The 12,032-nt window shown below is 59.0% G+C and overlaps 1 protein-coding gene across 1 annotated transcript; it reads right to left on the reverse strand.

The window, feature by feature from the left end:
- Positions 1-876: 876 nt before the first annotated feature.
- On the reverse strand, positions 877-11,210 carry LOC119108106 (scaffold protein salvador). Its single transcript, XM_037231687.1, has 13 exons — positions 10,869-11,210; positions 10,092-10,197; positions 8,109-8,185; positions 7,594-7,841; positions 7,050-7,179; positions 6,380-6,544; positions 5,887-5,919; positions 5,329-5,523; positions 4,731-4,830; positions 3,768-3,942; positions 3,277-3,440; positions 2,540-2,705; positions 877-1,999 (listed from the first exon to the last, which is right to left on the reverse strand). The coding sequence occupies exons 2-13, from the start codon at positions 10,174-10,176 to the stop codon at positions 1,798-1,800; spliced, it is 1,740 nt and encodes a 579-aa protein (XP_037087582.1). The 5' UTR covers positions 10,177-10,197; positions 10,869-11,210; the 3' UTR covers positions 877-1,797.
- Between the last annotated feature and the right edge of the window lie 822 nt (positions 11,211-12,032).

A 12,032-nucleotide genomic window follows, 5' to 3' on the forward strand; every position in this document is an offset into this window, starting at 1 on the left:
TGTCCCCCGCCCCCGGCGCTCGGCCGCGGAGGCCGGTGTCCCCCGCCCCCGGCGCTCGGCCGACTGGTGTCGCGGTGACCGCCGACCGCGGAGGCCGGTGTCCCCCTCCCCCGGCGCTCGGCCGCGGAGGCCGGTGTCCCCCGCCCCCGGCGCTCGGCCGCGGAGGCCGGTGTCCCCCGCCCCCGGCGCTCGGCCGCGGAGGCGCCTACTAGTAATGCATTATAGGAGAATGGCAGGCATGTTTCTACCCTTCGGGGCGTCAATATCACAGCCCCGGAGAATAAAAATGCTGGGTGACCGGATATGTGCGTGTAAGTTCCAATACGGACAGCCTGAGGTCATGTGGATTCGGCAGCCAAGCTGATGGGCACCTGCAATACACTGCGAAAGTTCCTTTTTCACCAAACGAGTGCTGTGGGACAGCGACACTTGAGACGACCATCCAACGCGAGGAACGAAGGAAGCCAGTTTGAGCCCTGAGTCGTGTCGTCAGTTTTCGTAGTCCAATGGGCGGTCCCTGAGCGCACCCAAGCCCTGCCCATGCCATCAACCGCGGCTGTTTGGCGTAGCATACAGATATTACAATGACGCGTCGGTGGCTTCTTCCTCGTACAGTCACTCCGCCACTCCGTAGCAGCTCGGTACTTGCATCGCCGCCCACAGTGGCGATGCACCGGCCGGTGGCCGCACCCACGAGCACGCCAAGCTCTCCGAAACGGAGAGATCGAAAGCAGTGGCTACCTCTCAGCGCGGACTTATGGCCAAGATCGCACAGAGGCGCGTGGGTGGTCAAACCAGATACCAGGTGGACCTGTAAATTATTTAGAACTTTACAACATCGATGCACAGGTACACCAGACATAAAAACAAGCAGTACACATTAAAAGCATTCCGTCTATTCCCATAAATCACAAGTATATCACAAGTGTTATCATTAAACTACACTTATCTAAAACACTATTTGCACGGGCGGCGATTCATACTGAAAGACTGGATCTGACGCCCTGTCCACATCCGTCCAACTCCCGTGGACTCCGAGCTTCACGCACGACCGCAGGTTGGCGACGAGTCCACCGCGCGCCGCGGCACACCCTCGTGACGTCACAGCGAACTCGCCCCGTCCGCCTGGAGCCGGCGAGCAAGGCGCGACGCAGCAGGAGGGGCGGCCGACGGCAGCGGCGTCAGGTCCGCGCCGCGGACATCCCGGCACAAACACGTGGTCCTCGCGATTGGTCATCTCCCTCCACGATCACCCATTAATGCCACCAAAGCTCTGCCCGCGCTCGCAAAACTCCGCCGCGCATTGGCGGCCACGCGGCCGGAGACGCGCGTCCCCGGTCCGGCCGTCAAGAGCGGCGCACAACCATTCGTAAGGCTCGACACGGCAGTTCAATGGCGTAAAACGGCCGGCGCGGCGATCGCCGGGTTACAAGGCCACAACCATGGTAGGCGACCCCCGCCACCCCGCCGCTCCGACAGGAAGACACCGTAACTCAGGCACGGAAGCAATGTTTACAGATTTGGCAGCCGGTTAGAGGCAGTTGAATGGCCAGGGGGGGGGGGGGGGGAGGGAAGGCGCCCATCGGAGCGCAGGACCGCGCCCGCGGACGAGCTCGCCCACCCTGGGCGCTCTTCCGTGGCACTGGCCGAGTCGGCCGACGGCGGCGGCTCCGGACAAAGGCACTACGGTAGCTGCGCACCTCCCCACGCCAGTGCGCCGCCACCGCGGCGCTGGCACACACACTGCCCCGGGCGCTGGCGCTGGTCACAAGCCCCGGCCTAAGCACGACCCGGGCGTCACACCTTGCTCTCGGGCGCCTCGTCCGACTCGAGCAGCTGGCGCTTGATCAGCTCGGCACTGCGCGTGGCACTGACGCTGGAGCTGGAGCTGACACTGGCGCTGGCACTGGGGGCGGGCTGAAGCGCGACCGATGCCGGACCCGGCTGCTCGGCCGCCGCCGCCAGCTGCCGCTGTTCCATCTCTCGAGCCAGCTCCATCCTGGGAGGGGGGGGGGGGGGGAGCGGTACGGCGTCAGCGCCACAAACGCGACGATCCAAGGACTGGCGGGCCTGGGCCAGGCAGCGTCAGGGAGCGTGGTGCCATCCACGCAATAGGAGAGGCCTTGAGGACAAGTCATTAAAGCCTGGCAGGACCTCAAGCTACATATGCAGGCAGCACGCATGGCAAATGGTGAACACCACGCAATGCAGGTGCTGGATAAACCTTGTCCCAAGCCAGCACAGGCTCTTAGGATTATAAGTGAGCAGCTGAGCGGCAATACCTTAGCAATGGAAAACACGTACGCAGAGCACTATCAGCTACAAACCGATTTCCCTTCTGCAAGTGATGAAACTGTGAGACGAGTTTTCGTTGGAGCTGAAAACTAGTTTGGATATTTCCGGAACTTCCAGTATCGCACGCAAACCGCAGTGAGCGGCGACTGATGAGAACGACCACCAACTGTGCCGCCATGCCCGGCCGGTGACCGCCGCTGGCGCTGACGGCCCGGCGCCGCCTCCGGACGCGTCGGCCACGTACCTGCGCGCCTCGTATTTCATCACGATGGCCTCCAGCTCCAGTTTGTGCAGCCGCATGATCATGGCGTCGAAGCAGGAGAGCTCGCTGAGCCGGAACAGGTCCCACTCGAGCTTGTGGTCGTGCTCCGGCGATGCCTGGCTGTACACCTTGAGCCAGTGCGGAATCTCTGCGGCAGGTACGGGTGGGCGTCAGCCGGCGTCACCGAACCGACGTTACCCACCGGACAGCCTCGCGACGCCAGCGCCACGCCATCTCACCGGCCCCACGCGGACTGCTCTGTCCGTACACAGCACAGCGAGGCAGGCCAATGGTGACTCCACACATTCGTGGTTGGGCAACTAGGCCACAGACTCTATGGCGGTAGTCTTAACACAGTTTCACACTGCTGTTTGGACGCCAGATCGAATGATATGCAGTTAACTTGCTTGCGGCCAAGCGAGTGTTCAGCACCCGAACACGCTGCCGGAAGTGCTGTTCATCAGCGCATGCGCCAACGGTGGCGAAGGCCATTCGTGGCCATAGCTGCACCAGTTGGCCGCTGCCTGCCAGGTGCTGTCTCTAGCCGTGACAAAACCCCCTAATCACGTACAAACGAAGATGGCGCACGTCACAGCACGGTGCAACGCGTACAGCTGACGTTCTGCGTCCGCAGGCCCCGGCGGCGCCGGGCCCGACCCCAGCGGCGCGGCCGCTGCAGCGGGTCAGCGATGCCGGCCGGACTGCGGAGCCGCACTCACCCTCGAGCAGGTAGGGACTGGCCGGCACGAGCGAGTGCGACAGCTGCGTGGACGGCCGCTGCGGCACGGGCAGCTGCGGCTGATGGCGCGTCTCGGCGTGCAGCGGCTCGGCGCAGTAGCGCGGTGCCGACGGGTGCTCGTACTGCGTGTGCTGTGTGATGTAGCTGGCGGCGCACCGGGCGGGGGGTGGGTCAGGTCAGGTCAGGTCAGGTCAGGTCGCCGCTGGTAGACGGCACGCGCGTGCCGACGGTGGGGGCGCGGCCGTACGAAGTGATTATCTCGGCACGTCGCAGCTGACGTTGCCGCATATAATACAGCGCTTACAAAGTGTTGCATGCACAGGTACGAAGCACGATACGCAACCCAGATCCAGAGTCACCCCGCCGTGATGTACAACAGCTGACGTAGCATGCGAGGCGGGTTCGGCACACCACCAGACGAACGGGCAGTTTGGGCGACGATTATGATGAACGGGAGCTGCCGCCACTCACTTGACGTAGTAGGTGCCGTACTCCGCCGAGTCGACCCGCTGCCAACCGGTGGGCAGGCCCTCCTTCTCCAGCGGGTGCGACCAGTGCGTGGTCTTGGTGTTGTGGTCGATGTAGTAGTGGCGACCGTCGCGCGTGTAGTCCACCGACCAGCCCGGCGGCAGAGGCAGGTCCAGCTCTGGGCGCACACAGACACACAGTGTCACACTCTGGCCGCGCAGTGCCTTACACAGGTAGCTCGACGGCCAAGGCGGGAGCAGCTGTGAAGATCAGCAGGCACGCCATGTCAGACACTGCACAGACAGCCGCGTTTCACGCCAGACACACAGCAGGAGTCAAGCCCGCGTACCAGAGCCCCAACGTCTGACGCCGTACACCGCAACTCACGGGATTCACCGCGTGTGGCCGGCCACATCAGCATACGCCGCGGCACAACCCCCCCCCCGCCCGTGAGCGGCCCAGCTCTGCCCGGAGCGGGTCCCGACCGCAGCGGCCCCGCTCTGTCCGGAGCGTGTCCCGACGACAGCGGCCCCGCTCTGCCCGGAGCGTGTCCCGACCACAGCGGCTCCGCTCTGCCCGGAGCGTGTCCCGACCACAGCGACCCCGCTCTGCGCGGAGCGTGTCCCGACCACAGCGACCCCGCTCTGCGCGGAGCGTGTCCCGGCCGCAGCGGCCCCGCTCTGCCCGGAGCGTGTCCCGACCACAGCGACCCCGCTCTGCGCGGAGCGTGTCCCGGCCGCAGCGGCCCCGCTCTGCCCGGATCGCTGTCCCGACCACAGCGGCACCGCTCTGCGCGGAGCGTGTCCCGACCGCAGCGGCCCCGCTCTGTCCGGAGCGTGTCCCGACCACAGCGGCCCCGCTCTGCGCGGAGCGTGTCCCGGCCGCAGCGGCCCCGCTCTGCCCGGAGCGTGTTCCGACCACAGCGGCCCCGCTCTGCGCGGAGCGTGTCCCGGCCCGTCGTCTCACCGGGCGCCTGGACGGCCAGCGGCTGCGGCGTGAGGCAGCCCTGTGGCGCGGCCGCCTGCGCCGGGCCGCTTGCCAGCAGTTCCGCGCCGCCGAATGTGTACTGAAACAGCGCGGGCACGTGTCTGAGCCGGCGCCAAGGGACCGCCGTGTGTCCGCCGTCCGCACCGGCGAACACACAGCCGGCCGGCACGATCAGCGAGCTCGCGCCGACACGGCGGTGCCCGTGTTGCGGAACACCGGTGGCCACCAGAAGCTCGCTGTCAGCGCACCGTTGGTAATGAGCATTGTTTGTGAGCAATGAGCATGAGCAATGCATCATTACCACATACCTTCGTGTAAGGTGGAATGGTAATTTGACGCGATACCTAGCTCGCCAGCGCACACCATCGAAAAGTTGCTCAGCTGACAGCCAGGATACGTAGACGAGAATTAATGGCGTACCAGGTTTGGAACGTCAGATTTCGTTACATATTTCCAAAAGTTACGAGCCACCATAATGTCAACACAAGTGTTTTCGACCCATTGCTGGGTTCTGAATAAACTCTTAATGTCCTGTCAGTTTTGGTTGGCTGGTCCTCGGAACTCTGAGAACGCATACCATCGCTTGTTGTTGCTGTTGCTGTTGTTGCTGTGGTGTGCTGCTGGAGTAGGTGCTGATGTACTGAAGTCGCTGCTGGAGAATATGCTGCTGCTGCTGCTGCTGGTGCTGTTGTTGTTTTTGTTGTTGCTGTTGTTGATGCTTCTGCTTCTGTTTCTTTTTCTGATGCTGCTGCAACTGCTGCTCCTCCTCCTCCTGCTGCTGCTGCTGCTGTGGCTGCTGCAGTTGCTCCTGCTGCTGCTGCTCCTGTTGCTGCTGCTGCTCCTGCTGCCACCCCTCCTCCTCCTCCTGCTGCTGCCGCTGCTGTTGCTCCTGCTCCTGCTGCTGCTGATGATGCTGCTGCTCCCGTTGCTGCTGCTGCTCCTGTTCCTGTTGCTGCTCCTGCTGCTGCTGCTCCTGCTGCTGCTTTTCCTCCTCTTCCTCTTCCTGCTGTTGATGCTGGTGCTGCTGCCATTGATGCTGATGCTGCTCCTTCTCCTCCTCCTCTTCCTGCTGCTGATGCTCCTGCTGATCATGCTGCTCCTGCTGCTGCTGCTGGTGCTGGTGCTGGTGCTGGTGCTGGTGGTGGTGGTGGTGCTGCTGCTGCTCGCGCTGAAAAGACATCGGCCACACATAAGGCGACAGTTGGGCCACGACAGCATCCAGCGGAGCTCACACAGAAAACGCCATCAGAGGCCGCAAACCTGAACGCACAACAGGCTTGCGTTGGCAGTCCGATGCCATTAAGCAGTAACAGCTAGCTGCACGGCCACAAAATACTAGAGCGTCAAATGGCGCGGCGGTGGCGCCATCTTTCACTACAATTTGTCAAATTTTGTTTTTTTATACTGAACGGTTCTCGTTCCAGCAGCAAGTTTGCCGCATCAATGTATGATACGTTTCTCTACGGTGGATCCGTACTCAAACATATATCGTCAAAGCACTTCCAACAGTCGTGCAGCGCGACAATCCCACATCCCCAACAAAACATACCGCCAGCGGTCCTTTTGCCGCAGACCCAGCCGGCGGAGGCACCATCACGCTCTCGGTGTCGCGGCCCCGCCCCACTCACGTGCCGCTGCAGCAGCTGGCGGTACTCCTCCAGGTTCTGGTATACGGGCTCCGGCGGCGGCTCGCCGGCGGCCGTCGGCGGCGGTAGCGGCGTGTCGGCGGGGTAGTACTGCTGGCGGGAGGGCTTGCGCGCGCCGTGCGGCGACGCGTGCCCGCCGGGCGACTCCTGCCGGCCGGCGGCGGCGCGGTCAGACGCGTCGGGCCCGGTCAAAACCCGCTGACTCACTAGCCGATTGTCGACGAACGCCTACAGCGGGGGCGGCGGGCTCGACACCGGCGCTCCGCTGTGACTAGCAGTGGCTATTGACTGGCGGTCGGTCGGCCGCTCACCTTACATCAGCCGGCAAACGTGCCGGGCTGCACTCCTGCACATGCGACGGAAGCCAGCCGGCATCAACCACGCTTCACGTCAGCCTGTGAAGAAGGCGATCATACCAGCGGCACGCCGCGTCGCACCAGTCGTCACACTAGCCTGGCTTTCTGGCCCGTCCTGGCCGCAGACAAGACACCCGCCACGCAACGCAGCCTCACGTCACGATGCGAGCGCCGTCCATGTCTGACAGACATCTCCCCGGCCGGTGTCGCGCGCCACGCCCCGGCGGCGGCGGCGGCGGCGGCGGCGTCCGGCAGCGCCAGGCGACGGGCGTGGGCCGCGGCCGGCCGGTGCTCACCTTGAGCCGGTCCAGGTGACAGTCGGAGCCGGCGTAGTAGTTGATGTAGGTGTGGCTCATGGCCTGACGCATGCCCCAGTGGTGCTGCGCCGCCGACGAGCGCTTCTCACGCAAGCTCTGGTTACCGATCCTGCGGCGCGGGCGGGGCCGAGCTCATCTTACCAGGGCGGCACAGACATCGCTGCCCGCTTCGAGAGGCCGGTACAAGTGGAGCATTGACAACCAGAGCGAGGTCCATTCGACGAAAAGTCGCTTTCGTTCGGACTTGGGCGTCGTGTAGTTCAGCTAGCTTTTTCGCAAGTCATCCAGGAAGTGGACGATCTGTGGATAACTGCCTCCTCGCAGATAGTCCTTGGCATGAACCGCACGTGAAGACGGTACTCATGACATAACAAAAGAAGGGTACCTGTGACGAGACATCCGAACAAAAGACGGCACCCAGTCGCTGACCCACCCTGGCGGCATCCGCTGACATGTCACACGCGTGGAGGCGATCATCCACGAGCGCCCCACACGAGGCGCTGCCTCCTGGCGCGAGACCCACCTGGAGGTGAGATCGGCCGGGTGGTGCTGCACGTGGCCGGCGTGGTTCAGCTGGGAGCCGTGCGGTGAGTGGGCGGCGACGGCGGCGCGCAGGCCGCCCGGCCGCGGGCTGGCGCCAGCCGGCGAGGCCAGCGCGCCAGGCCCGGCCGCCGAGTGCGGCGTGTAGGTGCCCTCGTGACCGGTGGAGACGCGCGCCTGGCTACCGCGCGCCACACCACGAGGCACGATGCTGCCAGATGAGCCCGGCGGCTGCAGAGAAACGGGCGTCACACGGATGGCGCGGAGATACAACTGCGCTCAGGAGGACCTCGCGACACAGATTGGCAGTCAGACGCGTCCCGCGAGACGGACCAGTCGTCAATCACACCCTAAGACATGGACCGGTCACCAGACGCACCCCAGGGGATCGATCGGTCGTCAGATACGTAACAGTGAATGTCTGAAACCACCTAGAGTTACGTCCAGATCAGTACAAAATAAATTTGGTTACAAAACAACATCATGCCCCGCGCGTACCTGGCTAGAAGAAAGCGACATTTTCTTCTTCCAATCATTCTTGGGAGGCTTAGGTTGCTGCGTCCACACATTGACGACTGAAAGTGCGCATTTGATTCGTTACGTGCCAAAAATACACGACATACATTTGGGATATGTTGGACCAAAACAATCACTAATAGCTTAAGTCCTTGCGTGAAGCATTTGATTTGATGCGCTGCACGTTTCCCTAGCCAATTTCGTCGGAATTTACCGCACTGGTATAGAGCTAAGCATACCACGTCGGCGTAGCGCAGAACCCATGTGCTGATAAGTGACAAGACCTGTATACAGCAGCACAAATTGACACAAACCAGCAGTCTTGACAGCACTCCCGTCCTGACCGCGCACTCTCTCACAACTTAAAGCGTCGCGTCGCCACGGCCAGTTCCGGCGCGTGGGGAAGTGGTTCCCATCCCGAGACCTACATGGCCCGGACCACCTGGTCACCTCCTCATCCGTCGAGCTCACAGCGATCGAAACGATCTGCGAGAAACGTCGGACGTCTCAGAATTCGCGAAAATAAAAACCCGAGACGGGCCCACCTGCCTCAAACCTACGCGTTGGTTCCCTGGAAGCATACTCATGTGGAACCGCGTTCATCAAGAGCCATGCAAGGGCTGCATCGGTTAGGTCGGTCAACAATGACGGCTCCGGGGAAACCGGAGCGAGGACGAATACAATGGAAGCAGCTCTGCCTTGGCTCGCGCTGTCGGTTCATGCACCTACACCCGCACTAGACAGCTGGCGTTACAGCGAAAGTCCAGCTACGTCTGCAGGATAGAAGACTGCAGCAGGACTAGCGTCCGTCTCGGTCGCTGCTGTCCTCTGCGAGCTGCGCACTAGTCCAGAGACCAAGGACGCTTGCTGAGACACAGACTGTGCTGGACCGTGCAGCGCAACCCCCGCCGACCGGGCGAAATCCGAGGTAAACCACCCGCTGGCCCCGGGCAGCCCGGCGAGACGAAGGGCACGCTCAAGACGTGCGCCCCTCGGTGAAACAGCTTCCCAGCAGCGGTCCGGTGGTGGCTGATTGCCTTCTTCAGAAAGGTTCGCCAATGTCGACACCACATCTCCATGTGGCTGGAAGGTCCTGGGCACGCCGGCACCGATCCCAACGTGAAAACGGACCGGCCGGTGTTTTGGGGTCAGAGGGTAGACGCAGCACCGCTCCAGTGGGCTCCGACGTCATGAGGCCACGTTCACAGAGCAAGGGGGACTGATTACTGGCTAACCAAGGTTGACAGCCCAGGCAGTAACCTCCATCGTCGGCATGAGGGTCTGTGCCGAGCTTGTGCTGGCGTGGTGTGGCAAGAGAACGGCCAGTCGGTCGACCCGAGGGACGACACCTCCGAAAACACGAACTGACGTCTAGACCATGTGATGCATCTGAATGAGGGGTCTATCTCAATTGTGAATGGACCACTGCCATCCAACAGTAGTAAACTGCTGACTATGACCCAGATGTCACCAGAAAAGTGTTGAAAAGATGCATGACAGCCTGGCGCAAGCCTGGAAACACTGGAGAGAGGGAGGGAGTCTCATAAGACTAGAGGCCACCCATGCTGTTAATCAGTTAGCAATTGGGTGATCCCTGAAGTCAGCTGGTGCAAGCAGACAGCAGGAAATTACAAAATGGTGTTGATTGGATGAAATACTCTTTCCACAGACTAAGTTTCAATGTAGGGGTGAAATGCCTTCTATAATCTTTGCTCTTTAGCTTCAGACACTTAAGAACTTTCAACACACCACAACACCAAGCATGCACAGATATAACATCATATGGTCATAAGACATCCCATGGCATTCATATCATGCAAGATGTGTTTTATGGATTATGAGAAAATCGTCGAGAGGTTCTGAATATTTCTCACAGTACTTTTGTATTCTAACATTATCATATCATCTTTGGACAGTATCCTCACATAAATATAGCTATCTTAGTTTTCTATAATACTCTCTCACTTGAAAGTTCTGGAGGTGCCTCCCGCTTGACATATGTTCCGCTCACTCCCTCAGTGATGGTTGAGTCTTTGTGCTTCCTTAACATGATGCCAGGTCATTACCCAGCCTGTGGAAGATGGACATATAAGTTTGGCAGGTAGTAGTCAAACATTACCACAGTTACATGGATAATATATATATATATATATATATATATATATATATATATATATCATGCAGTTTTCACTGTACCATGGCTCCAAAACATGTCATACATTGCTGATTTAAGCCTTTGCTTTTCTTTTCATATCAGCATCTATTGCAAAAGTTGTGCTGGACTCATGCAACATATACACATTGGGACAACATTCCTGACAAGTTAAAATAGCTTTGAGACAATCCACAATGATACCTGCTATTTGAAATGTCCTTATTACCATAGTTAAAACTAGTACACAGTTTTCTCAAACTAGAATGTGATGCTCTGAAAGGGCTGATTTTTTCAAAGATATGATGCAACCAATTCCTCACTGGTACTAGTACAGATTGTAAAATTACAACAACTGTGACTGGCATACCAGCAACAATTCTGTCACAAGTTCAGTATATGTACACAGTAAAAGCCAAAAGTGTAAACCCAGGTTTAGCACACAATTGTGATCAATTTCAGAGCATAGCAAAAGTTTCAAGAGATTGTTGAGTTGTGAGTGTGATTTAAGGCAAACATTAAAAAGTTCAAAAATTCAGCAGTTAAGCCTGGCCGGAATTCAACGCGCGCGAGCACGACTTTCGGCGCACCATGTCACGAAGACGTCCAACGCAGCGGATGATTTGCTGTCGGCTGGGCACTGACTACCACGAAACCAATTAAAACATGACCACTATTCGTGCAGTGCCAACAAACCTCAATACATGTACACCTGCCACCCGACCCACGGCAGGTGCGCTTTCAATGTCGCTTGATAAAAATCCCTCAAAATGGCAGAAGTAACGCGAGACATAAGCACATCCATATCCCCAGAAGCCAAAAACAGAAACAGGACCGTCGTTTCCATTTGTGACGCATGCAAGACAACTGGAGTTTAAGGCTACCAGATTCAGGAACCAAGAGATCGGTGGGCAGCAAAATCGGCAGATCGTCCATAGTTGCACCAGATTTTCCAATGCAGTGACCGTGGGAGCGACGCATGGATTTGGAGCACGGCGGACCAAACCCAATGTGCGGGGAAGGCATACTGGTGCAGGCAGAGAAATACCGTTGACTCTGAAGATTGCACAATCAAAACAATCGGATAATATTTGGTGGCAGGTACTTACTGTCCCCTCCGGACGGAACAAGCAAACTACGGATCCGAATTGCTGCCCGGATGGGCGGCAGCAACTGCCACGAATCATTGGCACGGGTAGTTGGAACGGCGGGTACATGACATTGGGAACAGTATTCAGTCCTCTATCGGTGCAACATGAGAGCAGCACACAGAAATAAACCATTGTCTTCCACATCAATGCGGGCTGGTCCACCTAACCGCTTGAAAGTTCTAGATGGCGCTTCGGTCGAATCTTCTGAACTACTTCCATGCATAAGACAAAGTTAATGCTAAGCTCGTCCGAGAGCTGCTGACAATGCCTCCCGCTGATACGTTTACCCTCACCCACCTCCCTCTGCACTTAACAATGTCCCGTTCTTTAAGACACCAAGAGAGTATCCATGCTCGGGCGTGCTAAATCAACATGGATGCATTCGGTTCTCAAAATAACAGATTTCGATCTGCAGACCTACCATGCCTGAGGCACTTCGCAATGCTATGACCGCTTCGTGTCTGCCGCGTGATTCTTCGGTGGTGCATTTCGACTCGACTTTAGATTTGGAGCCTGGGCCGAACCCCGACACCTCGAGCGGCTGATTTGGAGCCAGGGTCAAACCTTGACACCTCGAGCGGCTGATTTGGAGCCTGTGCCGAA

The sequence above is a fragment of the Pollicipes pollicipes genome, unplaced genomic scaffold (assembly GCF_011947565.3).
Source record: "Pollicipes pollicipes isolate AB1234 unplaced genomic scaffold, Ppol_2.1 Scaffold_2555;HRSCAF=2994_pilon_pilon_pilon, whole genome shotgun sequence".
NCBI classification, from domain to species: domain Eukaryota; kingdom Metazoa; phylum Arthropoda; class Thecostraca; order Pollicipedomorpha; family Pollicipedidae; genus Pollicipes; species Pollicipes pollicipes.

Bases quoted from the DNA above. Each gene is read 5' to 3' on its own strand.
- LOC119108106 (XM_037231687.1), bottom strand. From the start codon at position 10,176: ATGTTAAGGAAGCACAAAGACTCAACCATCACTGAGGGAGTGAGCGGA. The intron at 3,943-4,730 runs GTGAGACGACGG...GTGTGCGCCCAG, and splicing joins GCTGGCCGTCCAGGCGCCCG to AGCTGGACCTGCCTCTGCCG. The intron at 2,706-3,276 runs GTGAGTGCGGCT...TACCTGCCGCAG, and splicing joins CAGTCCCTACCTGCTCGAGG to AGATTCCGCACTGGCTCAAG.